General features: G+C 35.9%; 3 protein-coding genes across 17 annotated transcripts in view; 1 reads left to right on the top strand and 2 right to left on the bottom strand.

Annotated features, from left to right (window-relative positions):
* psmd7 (proteasome 26S subunit, non-ATPase 7) overlaps nt 1-250 on the bottom strand; it is a 6,905-nt gene extending 6,655 nt beyond the window's left edge. The window contains 1 exon segment of the mRNA NM_199789.1: nt 111-250. Coding sequence (NP_956083.1) covers nt 111-184 — 74 coding nt within the window. The 5' untranslated portion in view covers nt 185-250.
* Nucleotides 1-12,858, bottom strand: part of znf143a (zinc finger protein 143a) — a 705,859-nt gene that overhangs the window by 96,388 nt on the left and 596,613 nt on the right. The window lies entirely within an intron of this gene.
* The window catches only part of nfat5b (nuclear factor of activated T cells 5b), a 102,315-nt gene continuing 98,751 nt past the window's right edge, over nt 9,295-12,858 (top strand). For all 15 annotated transcript variants that reach the window (XR_015496452.1, XR_015496453.1, XR_015496454.1 and 12 more), the window contains exon 1: nt 9,295-9,590. Coding sequence is in view for 6 of the 15 variants with exons in the window: in XM_087262149.1 (XP_087118275.1) it covers nt 9,518-9,590 (73 nt within the window). In the remaining 9 variants the exon portion in view is untranslated. The remainder of the gene's footprint in view (nt 9,591-12,858) is intronic.

Genomic DNA, 12,858 nt, shown 5'->3' on the forward strand with positions numbered 1-12,858 from the left:
ACCGACAATGCCTCCAGTTAGCCGTTAGCTCGCAGCGGCTACTTTCATTGACATATAATGACAGTGAGTTAACACTTTTATTTCAGCACCATCACGGCACTCAAATTTACCTGTTAAAATGGTCCACGACACTCAGTAGCACCAAAGGATGAACGACGACCCTTTCTACCGCCAAGTCCGGCATTTTTACTCAATAAATCCGAAACTTTTGAGGATAAATAGTGCTTTTCTGTTGTTCAGCACGCCAGTTCGGTGGACGCCGCGTCGCTTCTTCCGCTTCTACTCTTCGTGTGTTCTAGTGACGCTGCTGCATTACGCGCACGCGCACACAGTGGTCCGGAGGAGAAATTACACCCATATACACTCACTCTGACACACACACACACACACACACGCACACACACAAACACACACACACGCACACACACACACACGCACACACACACACACGCACACACACACACACACACACGCACACGCACACACACACACACACACACACACACACACACACACACACACACACACAGAGCTAATTTAGTTTATTCAATTCACTTATAGCACATGTCTTTGGACTGTGAGCACCCAGAGGAAACCCATGCCAACACGGAGAGAACTCCACACAGAAACGCCATCTGACCCAGCCAGGACTCGAACCAGGGACCTTCTTGCTGTGAGGCCACAGCGCTAACCACTTAACCACCGTGTCACCATATTAATAAGTTTTTCTTTTTACATCTTTTATTTAAAGAACAATAGCATATGACATTTTACAGACAAAAAGCATAGATGCCAGAATGAGGTAAGTATATACCTATATATAGGATATATATATATATATATATATATATATATATATATATATATATATATATATATATATATATATATTTAATAATAATTCTGATTTTAACTGTATGTATATATATATATATATATATATATATATATATATATATATATATATATATATATATATATATACGTATATACAGTTGAAATCAGAATTATTTATTAGCTGCCCTGAATTATTAGCCTCCGTTTATTTTTTCCCTAATTTCTGTTTCACAGAGAGCAGATTTCTTTAACACATTTCTAAACATAATAGTTTTATTAAATAATTAAAAAATATTTTATCTTTGCCATGATGAGAGTAAATAATATTTGACTAGATATTTCTCAACACACTTCTATACAGCTTAAAGTGACATTAAAAGGCTTAACTAGGTTAATTAGTTTAATTAGGCATGTTAGGGTAATTAGGGAAGTCATTATTTAACAATGTTTTGTTCTGTAGACTATCAGAAAATATATAGCTTAAGGGGATAATAATTTTGACCTTAAAATTGTGTTTAAAAAATTAAAAACTGCTTTTATTATAGCCAACATAAAACAAATAAGACTAACTCCAGAAGAAAAAAATATTATCAGAATAAAAATTTTTTTTGCTCTGTTAAACATCATTTGGGAAATATTTAATAAAGAAAAAAAAATTAAAAGGTGGGCTAATAATTTTGACTTCAACTGTATATTAGATACCTTGAGTGTAATCACGAATATGCTATTAATCTCTTTTAGACACCAGATGGCACTGTTTATTTTATTTCTGAGATGGGGCTAAATGTTAAAATAAGGAAAGTTAAAATATTCTCTTTTCATCAAAATGTGTACTGCTTACTTTTTTTCTGAGACAAAATTATGACTATAATTGTTGTCATTTTTTATTTTGATTTGATTTATCACTATTGATAAAAAAGTCAATCTGTGCGAAAGTCGATACAAAAAATTCATTATAATAATTTTCATAATATTAAATGTCAAATATTAATTTACATCAGATGTCGTAATAGTTACAGCACATCCCTCTATATATTATTCATTCATTCATTTTTATTTTTTATTTTTTGGCTTAGTCCCTTTATTAATCAGGGGTCACCACAGCGGAATGAACCACATTAAAAACACAGTAAGAACATTATTTTTATTTATTGATGCAAATACATAGTAGTTAAGGCCACTTTAAATAAAGTGTGACCTGTATTGGGATAAAAAGGGGTCAACAATTGTGTACTCTGTTTGTAAACAGAAGGAAAATCATTTACACCGATCTTATGCAACATTATGAATCATCACAGAATGACCAAAATCTTTGGTCGGTGGATTGTAGGGTAATAAAGCACTTTATAAAGTTATAAATCTAGATCAGATAAAATCACACAAGGGAAAATTATTGCAGGAGTATAAAAACTAAATATAGAGAGAGATATTATTGACTATGGCAGCAGTGGTCAACCCTGTTCCTGGAGAGCCACCTTCCTGCAGATTTCAGTTGCTACTCATATCAAACACACCTGAACCAATTAATTAGGACCTGAACACCACGTGATAATTACAGGCAGGTGTGTTTGATATGGGTTGCAACTGAAATCTGCTGGAAGGTGGCTCTCCAGGAACAGGGTTGGCCACCCCTGGACTATGTCGACACAAGTGTGTGTTATTAATGGCAACAATCTGATCAGCTAATCTTGCTTTGCAGATTTAACAATAATTGATAATATGATCAATGCCTGTAAAAAGACGACCACTTACATTAAAAGACACCTATTATCACTTTTAAAAGGGGTTTAAACACAGTTGTGGGGTAACAGTGTGCAAATATTGTCAGCCTCTAAAGGTAAGAGTTAATTAATTTTACTTTTTAAAATTAATTTTACTTTTTATAATCACACTTCACATGTACATCTGCCTTTGTACATGTCATCAGAGATGAAAAGCCCCACTCATTAGTGACCACCTCTTTCTCATTACCATAAACAGCCCTAAGTGAGAAGCAGCCGTCCACCATTAGTGTTTTAGGATGCACAATTGAACACCGTCTACTTTAGCTGCGTCTCAATTGGCACACTATACACTATGCACTCATGCACTATGTACTTATGCACTAACACACTCAACAGCATAGTATATGACTGTAGTGTCGTCCTAAATGGAGCAATGTTTTTTTACTAAGCGGAAATTCAAACCGTTTCCCTGATGACGTTTGACAATTGCCAAATCAGTAAATTAAATGGCTAAACTATCAAAACTAATATATATAATTTACCTGCCATGAGTATAACCGCATTCACCATCGGAAGGCGCTATAATCCCTCTCGTAGGAGAATTTCGATTTCAACATCCAAAACAAATAAAGTTATCCAACATGTGTGCTCGATAGCTCCGCCCCTTCTGCCACGTGAGCGAACCTGAGGTCGTTAAGTGCGTGAAGTGTCCATCATTACACACTTCATTTTACTGGCTGAATGAGTGCATCATCCGGGTAATCAAAGTGCACTTATGATTTTTAGAGTTTTCAGTGTGAACACACTACTTACACTATTCATACTACAAAATGGCGTAGAATAGTGCATAAGTATGCGATTTGGGACGCAGCTAACGATTAACTTCATTTTTGAAAGTTTTTTTACAGAGATAATGTTAGAACCATTTTGAATCTGAAGCGTATGCATTTGTAGCTCCACCCTATTTGTAAAAAAGCTGTGCAGAATTTGAATTTAAAGCGACAGTCACCAAAATGGCACAGTTTAGATCAAAGCCTAAAAGGGGCAGATTTAAAGGGTTATAAATAAATATGTGTGTGGTATTTTGAGCTGAAAATTCACATACACACTGAAGGGACATCAAGGACTTATTTAACATATTTTAAAAGGGGGCATAATAGGCTACCTTTAAAATAAAAATATAAAAAAATTAAAGTTAAAGTATCTCAGTTCATTTTACCTCCTTACTAGTCAAATTTCGTATTTGAATGAACTTTCTGAGTTTATTTCTGAATGGCGCGCAACCCTGATATGAACACCCATTGTGTGCGGAGGACAATAGTGGATCTGCTGAACATGAATCATGTGTCAAGCTGCCAAATGTTGTGTCAAACTTTCCTCACAGCCTGCGTTGTCTGCAGACAATAATGGTTTGATTTTTCACGAGACCGTGATGGCATGACAACAATGATTGGGCGCTTTGTTAAACACAAACATGCAGGTTTGTATCCTAAGAAACACTAATTCAGTCCACTATTAATATGTTTTAGAATTAAAAAATAACATACTAATATTAAAACAAGGCAGCATGGTGGCTCAGTGGTTAGCACTGTCACCTCACAGCAAGAAGGTCGCTGGTTCGAGTCCCGACTGGGTCAGCATTTCAGTGTTCACCCTGTGTTGACGTGGGTTTCCTTTGGGTGCTCCAGTTTTCCCCACAATCTAAAGACATGTGCTTTAGGTGAACTGATGAACTAAATTGTCCGTAGACTGTGAAAGAGTGTGTATGGGTGTTTCCCAGTACTGGGTTGCAGCTGGAATGGCATCCTCTGTCAGTTCATTCCGCTCTGGTGCTGTGATGAATAAAGGGACTAAGCTGAAGGAAAATAAATGGATGAATATTATGAAACATTATTAATATACAAAACTTTCTGTTCATCAAACAATCATGAAAAGTAAACTGCATCAGTTTTCACACAAAAGAAAAAAAAACTTGAATATGACTGAGAAATAATAACAGTCAGGCTTGTGAAAGGGGTGGTTCTTTTTTCTCAAAAAGTGGACATTTTAAGCATTATTTTAGCTAAAGTAGATTGTCGGATGGTCATCATAACCAAAAAAAAGTTTATTTGAAAATTTATGGATAACAATAGCCAAAATAGTATTCAAATAAATTTTATTATGGGTTGCTTTTGGTGCTTCATACCTTTTCATTGGTCATTTTTTGTTTCAAATACAGGGTCCAAGATTTAGAATACAACTTACTTGTGAAATGTTCTCTCAATTAAAAAAAAAGAAAAAAAATAATAATAAATTAAAATAAAAAAAATGCTTGTTGCCCACCCTTCAGAGAAAAATTGAAAATACGGGAGAAATAATGGAAAATACCTTAAATAAGGGAGTCTCCCCGGAAAAACTTGAGGGTTGACAGGTATGGCTGGATGTTGAACTCATGATAAATAATAGTTTGCATTGGCCAAAACTGATTAGCTGAAGTCACACTGAAGCAACAGCCAACAGAGGATTCTGCTTGGTGTTAAAACATTTTTCGATGGGTTACTTTCACTATTTATGATGGTGTAGCAGTCAAAATAAGACAAATGAGCTCATGCATGGGACAAATTCTGGACGTTTATCAGCGAAGGGTGGGTCATAGTGGGTCATGAGCAATAGATTAATTTTACATTGATTTCTATAAGAAAATATTAATGAAAAAAACCAGCTTTGAACTGCAAGAATAAATGAAATTTTAAAATATTTACAAATACTAATGACCATATTTCTGACTTGATAGTCATTCGTTCATTTTTTATTCAGCTTAGTCCCTTTATTAACAGTGGAATGAACCACCAACTTATCCAGCATTTGTTTTACGCAGCGGATGCCCTTCCAGCGGCAACCTATCACTGGTGAAACACCCATAAACACTCATACACTACGGCTAATTTAGCTTACCCAATTCTACTATAGCGCATGTGTTTGGACATGTGGGGGAAACCGAAGCACCTGGACGAAACCCAGGCCAACATGGGGAAAACATGCAAAAACTTCACATAGAAATGCCAACTGACCCAGCCGAGGCTTGAACCTGCGAATTTCTTTCTGTGAGGCGTCAGCGCTACCCACTGTGCCACCGTGCCGCCACCTATAACAAACATGAATTGTTATATTGTCTTGTAAGTATTAAACCATACCTGCATGCTAACAGGATTCTTGACAACAAACAAGGAATATCTCTTGAAATTATACATTTCTTAATGTAAATATTTGCAAGCAATTGCAATACATAAATAAAAGTTATTATGAAAAGAGCCAAATCAAATCAAATCATTTTTATTGTCACATCATCCGCAGCACATGATGAGTGAAAAGCTTAGGCGCTGACTCCAGACAGTACAAAATACAAACAGTGCAAAATACAACAGCATAAAAAAAACAGGACAATGTGAAATTGACAGTGATATCTACAATGAATAGGTGTCCACATAGTTGTAGACAGTATTGTTTCAAGTATGGATTGGTTAAAGTGCAGTGGATGCTACATATCGATGGTGTGCAGTTCATCAGCCTGATAGTCTGAGGGAAGAAACTTTCCTTCAGCCGGCTAGTGCGTGACCGGATGCTGCGGAACCGTCTGCCGTTAAACAAAACAATATTTCCATATACTGTAGAAGTTAAGTGAGGGAGAGATCGTCACTAATGGGCGGAGCTTTCTCCCTCTGATAACACGTACAAAGGGAGAATGTCAATCAAAGTGTTTCTGCAGACTGCTTTTTATTTATTCATTTATTTTTCCCAACTTTTTTCATAGAAATGTTTAAAAAATGTACAAATATCACACATTTTAGAATATTGTTGTACATTTTGACAAACACTCTCAGAAATAAAGGTACGAGAGTTGTCACTGGGGTGGCACCTTTTCAAAAGGTACACATTTGTACTTGAAGGGTCCATATTAGTACCTCAAAAGTATATATTAAAACCTACAAATTTTAAGAGGAACACTTTTGTACTTTTTAGGTACTAATAAGTATTCTTGAGGTATTAATATGAACCTTTTAGGTATAAATTTGTACCTTTTGAAAAGGTAGCACCCCAGTGACTCTCGTACCTTTATTTCTGAGAGTGTAGAGAGAGAAGTAAGGATCTAAATGATTGTGACAATTATTGACCTCCAGATATATTTATGTATTTTAAAAAAATAGAAAAAAAAAAAACAACCAACCAACACCAAACTGAAGGCCTGGTCATGATGTCAGATAAGTTGTCACTCAGCAGTGAAAAATGTAAAATTGAACTATCATCCAGTATGCACGGAGTATACATTTCCATATTTTCAAAGAGAGAGGCCAAATTTTAGAAAAGTGTTTGGAAGAACCTTTTAGACAGTGTCTAATTTGTTCCAGTTTTATGAAGTGAAAATCGTCATTAATCCACATGGAGTGAGTAGGTGGACCGGATGACTTCCACTGTAGTAGAAGAATACGGCGTCTGGCCAGGAGGGACACAAAAGCCACAAAAAGCCTGCTTTGTATCATAAGCAGTGAACTGAACAGTGCTGTTGTAGATACAGGTTTAATTGCTTGCTTTGTTTATGAAGTGTGATTATAAAAAGTAAGTTAATTAGTTGGCTATAGTCACTTAGTGTTGCCCCAAAAAAATTGTTTAAACCACTTATAAATGCGATAGTAGGTGCCCTTTAAAGTAAATGGTCATTGAATGTCTTTTTACAGTTACTAAATTGATCACATTTGTATTAATTATTAAATCAGCAGAGCAAGTTGATAAGTTTCCATTAATAATTAGTGGTGGAAAAAGTACTGAAAAAACCACACTCAAGTAAAAGTATCATTACTTGCCTTAAATGTAGTGAAAGTAGAGTAATAGTATCTGTTGTAAATATTACTCAAAGTATGAGTAAACAGTAGACCTTTCAAAAGTACTCAAGAGTTGTGAGTTATTACACTGTGAAAAGCTGATGATTTACATGTAATATGTGCGTGTGTGTGTGTGTAAACGTAAAATTCTGTAGTGCATCTATTGCCCAGCAGGACACACATAAGACGTTAATATTTGGTTAGATTTAGGTTGTATTGTCAGATGACCAAAATTCAATGTCTAGCCAGCATCTAAGCACAACCTTATTTTGATGTCAAAATCAGCATTAAATGAAATTGACATTTGATTGATTTTAGGTTGTGTTAGAAAGTGACCAAAATCCAAAGTCGAGTAAACATCTTAAAACAACGTCATATTGACGTCATATACTGACATTTATTCATCAGGTAGGGCGACCAAAATCCAACATCTGATAGATGGCATAGTGGTAACATCCACACAACGTCAAGCTGTAACATAATTAGATGTTGATATTTGGTTTGTTTTAAGTTGGACGTTGGACATTGATGTCAGCCTGACTTTGGGTTCTGACGTCAATTCGGTCATCATAGAGTTAACACCCATCATCTTCTTATCAGTGACATGCATCTAAACAGTCTCTGGGTGAAAGCGTGTAAAGATTTTTGACATCTTCTTGGACACTTTTAATGCTTTCAAACAGTTTGTTGCGATCATAAATCGCCCATGTCTTGAGGTAGTTCAATATGATGCGATTTACTTTCTATGTGCGATTTGATTGGACAGGAATCACAGGATTGATTTTTCAAATCCCCATAGACAAGAAAAAATAAAGTAGTGATGCAGGCTGAAGGAGTAAAAGTACGAATACTGCAGTAAAAATGTACTCAAGGGAAAGTAAAAGTACACGACAATTATCAGGATAATTCCTGAGAAAAAACTACTCAATTACAGTAATTTGAGTATTTGTAACATGTTACTTTACACCACTGTTAATAAAACACACTTGTGTTGCCATTCATCAATAATAGGTCTCTCTATATATAGTTTTTACAGCCTTGCTATAATTTTAGCTTGTGAGATTTTATCTGATCTAGATTTATAACTTTATAAAATCCCCCCAAACCCCCCTGTAATTCGCACCCAGGTTAAATTCACAAATAAGAAACCTAATTTTATGGTTTTGTTGACTGAAATGTGCTTATAAATTACCAATATCGGAGACTCTTTATACAAGAAAGCCCTTCGTACATAAAAAATGTGCAATTTTGTAATGTATTTAATTCATTTTTATATTTGTACATTTGTATAATTTGTTTATACGTTTACCTGGCATTTATATTTTTGGTCTTACTGTTATTCGTATTCTTTAAATAAGCTAATAATCACAAATCCATAAGAAGCTTGGAAAAAAGGAGCAGCTGGTTGATGTTCATGTTAGGTCATAAGGAACTTTTTGGCGCAGAAAAAAATTGTCAAAGGAGCCAAAATTATTTCCATTATCCAAAACTAAAGGTATTTTGATGGTCCCTTTAACACATTTTGTTGAATTCAAGTACACTGCATGCCAACTAGTTTTCTCATTAGATTATAAGTAGACTTTTAGGTAGGGGTTAGTGTAAGTTGACATGTACTTGCATACAGTCAGTTAAATGTCTGTTGAAGGAGCAGTATCGGCCGATATTAAGCAGACATAATACTTAAATGTGCCAAATGTGCACTAGGGACCATCAAAATAAAGACTTACCGAACTTAACGTAGGCTATTTGTTCAATATTCATACATAACAGGCAGGTAAAGAGATCTGCGTTTGATGTGATTAAGCTCGGTGTGTTTTGCTCGTGAAGTGATGACGCGTGGAGTGGGCGGGGCCGCGGAGGAAACAGACAAACTAAACAGAGTCGTGCTGGCTGACTGTATACACACACGCACACATTACGAAGAGCGCCGAACGACACAAACAAACACTTTATTTATGATTCTCAGAAGTGTCACTGCCTGCCTTTCCTCTACATGGCTTTTGTTTTGTTTGGTGTTTCGAGCTGGACGATGGCAGTTTGTTAGGAGCTGCGGTTGAAGAGAAAATCTGTCATTTTTCGTGACGGGTCGGAGGCACTGCGATGCCCTCTGATTTCACATCGCTTTTTAGCGCGGATATCGACCTCGATTCGCCCAAGTCACTCTACTCCAAAGGTAACCCACTTTTTGTTCACTTTCAAGACTCATACTTAAACTGTGTGCGCGCGCAGGCTGTGTTTCAAATCCTAGTGCGCTTCCTACCTAGACAGCATCACGCCCACTTTCCGAGTCAGCTCAGTCACCTAAGTAGTGTGCTCACTGGGAGTTTGAACAGCTAGTGTGTGTCGGTGCACTGTCAAGCAGTTTTGTTGTTAGTTTATAATAGTGTCCATGTGACAAGCGGTTAAATGGTGATCAAATAAGTGATCTTGTGTTTGTGTTGATATACAAACACATTGCATGAGTGTTTGCTTGAGGGGGCGGGGTGTGTAGTAACTTGCATCAGCATATCACTCTCAATTTGGTTTATAAATATCTGTAATGGAGTAAATGAATGAATGAATGAATGAATGAGTAATATTGAAGTTCATCAGACATGGTTAATAGACTATGGAGTCAGATTATTCTCAAAATAACATACAAAATAAAAATTGTAAACTCAAAACATGATTCATGAATACACACATTCAGTTTGGAAACTAAAAACACAATTCAAAAATACACAAATCCAAATATTTATGCAATTTACTTGTGAATTCACAAATTGTGTTTTGTATTAATGAAATGTTTTTTGCATTTGTGAATTGTGTTTTGAATTTACAAATCAGGTTTTGTACATGTGAATTGTGGAGTGGATGTATGAATTCTATTTTGTAAATGTGTTATTTTTAAGACACATCTGGCTCCATAATAGACCTCTTGATCGAGTTTGACAATGAACCTATCTGAAAACACTTTGTGATAAAGAAATAATAATTATGCAGGGTTCAACGCTAAGGATTTTTTGTACTGGTCTGATCGGGCCAGTGGTTCAGATTTTTACCTGCCCTGCCAAAATTTTCAATGGCCCCACCAAAAAAAAAGGAACTTAATAGCTATATTTTAGCCGCGTATTTTAAATAATGTGTCAAAAATAAAGTTTGTGAATCTACAATTTTAATACTTAAAAAAAAAGTATTAAAGTGTTATGCAAACAAAAAGATTAGTATGGAAAATGTAGAGGTATTTTATTACAGTTCGAAATTATTTAACAAAAGGTGGGCTGACTTGTTAATCTGACGGCAAACTGTGCAAAACATCACTTCATTTTTTTTGTCACGTTGTTCACATGTAAATGTCTGCTTCCAAAACATTAGAAACAGACATTTTCTTTTAGCATTATATTTTGATGTTGCCGCCATGTTGCTGTTTCTTCCCTGTTCTGGTTGTTACCAGGTTATGGAAACAAATTGCATGCTCAAAATATCAAATCAGATAAGAGGAACCTTAAAGCAATATGGTGTTTACTACATCACAGACAAGGTAGTGTTTGAAGACTTAAAAGCACAAACTTAAAATGCACGCAATTGACAAATAGCAGACAAATTGAATGTTAGTGACAAGGCAGCACTGTCCCAATCGGGCCAGTAATGATCCTGTCTACTGTCCCAATTGTCTCTCACGCTGGCCCTGGGCCACCGGGCAGTCCTTATTGTTGAGCCCTGTTATGCATAATATATTGCCAGAAAAGAAAAAGAAGCAGCTTTAAACCAGCACATTTCAACCCTTGGTTTTGTTTAATTGTCCTCAAATGCTTTCTACGTGGTTTTTGTTCATGCTCTGTCTCGTTTGGTTATATGGAAATTGACTCTTCGTGGAAACTCTCATCATGGGTTGCACAGAGGTTTAGACAGTGATTGAAAGCAAAATAGAGGTCTAAAATGAGTGATCATTACATCTCTTGGAGAGAAAGCCAATGGTAATGTCAGTAATATTTAAGTTTGTATAAATGTATATAGTGTTTTTATACATTTTATTAAAAAGACATATATATAACAATATATAAACAATTTCTGTTTAACAGAGAGATTTTTTTCAACACATTTCTAAACATAATAGTTTTAATAACTCATTTCTAATAACTGATTTATTTTATTTTTGCCATGATGACAGTAAATAATATTTCACTAGGTATTTTTCAAGACACTTCTATACAGCTTAAAGTGACATTTGAAGGCTTAACTAGGTTAATTAGGTTAACAAGGCAGGTTAGGGTAATTAGGCAAGTTATTGAATTTAACTTGGGGTTAGGGTAGGGTAATTAGGCAAGTTATTAAAAATTGCTAATAATAGGGGCTAATAAAATTGTTCTTAAAATGATGTTTAAAAAATGTATTAACTGCTTTTATTCTAGCCAAAATAAAACAAATAAGACTTTCTCCAGAAGAAAAAATATTATCAGACATACTGTTAAAATTTCTTTGCTCTGTTAAACAATCAGTCAGTGAAATGGAATAAACACAACACATTTAATTTAAATATTTTCCCCAGCATTTTTTAAACCAGGCAACACAAAGATGCCAAAACTAGCACTGCACACCGGAGGTACTTTTATTGTTATGCTTCAGTTTGTGAGCCTGGTGGCTCAGTGCTTAGTGTCACCTCACAGCAAGAAGGTCACTGGTTCTAGGCCCAGCCGGGTCAGTTGGCATTTCTGTGTGGAGTATGCATGTCCTGTTGGAGTGGGTTTCCTCCGGGTGCTCCGGTTGCCCCCACAGTCCAGAGACATGCACTATAGGTAAATTGAATAAGCTAAATTGGCCGTAGTGTATGAGTGTGTATGGATATTTCCCAGTGCTGGGTTGCAGCTGGAAAAAGCATCCGCTGTGTAAAACATATGCTGGATAAGTTGGCGGTTCATTCTGCTGTGGCAACCTCTGATGAATAAAGGCCTTAAGCCGAAGGAAAATGAATGGATGAATGCATGAATGAATGAGTTTGCGAGCCGCATAACTTCCATGTATTTGTTATAATTTTTGCCCCATAACCAGTTGTTTCCAAGTTAGTCATTATCATTAAATCATCTTTGCAAAGAGGGCTTAAAAATCAAGCAGAGCTCCTCTGCAATGTCTTATGTAGCTTTAAATTGCGCAAGCTCTTTTTACAGCACTTTTACAGATCCAGGATCTGCCAAATCATGTTAGATCATTTAAGTAAGGTACTAAGAACGGACCCCTGGTCTGCATAACATTTAAACCAAATGCTTTTTGGAAAATGTGCAGTTCTGAGAACGTTCGAGGTTACAGAAGTAACCCTTCGTTCCCCGAGGAGGGGAACGGAAGTGCCATGAATGGGAGGATTCGGATCAGAAGCCGCTTATCTGGAGAGTATTGAACGGGCCAATGAATGAAATTAATTGGCAGCGTAAGCTTGCGCAGGTGTGCGACATCTGCAATTATCTCAG

This window comes from Danio rerio, chromosome 7, assembly GCF_052040795.2.
Source record: "Danio rerio strain M-AB ecotype USA chromosome 7, GRCz13ab, whole genome shotgun sequence".
Lineage (NCBI taxonomy): Eukaryota > Metazoa > Chordata > Actinopteri > Cypriniformes > Danionidae > Danio > Danio rerio.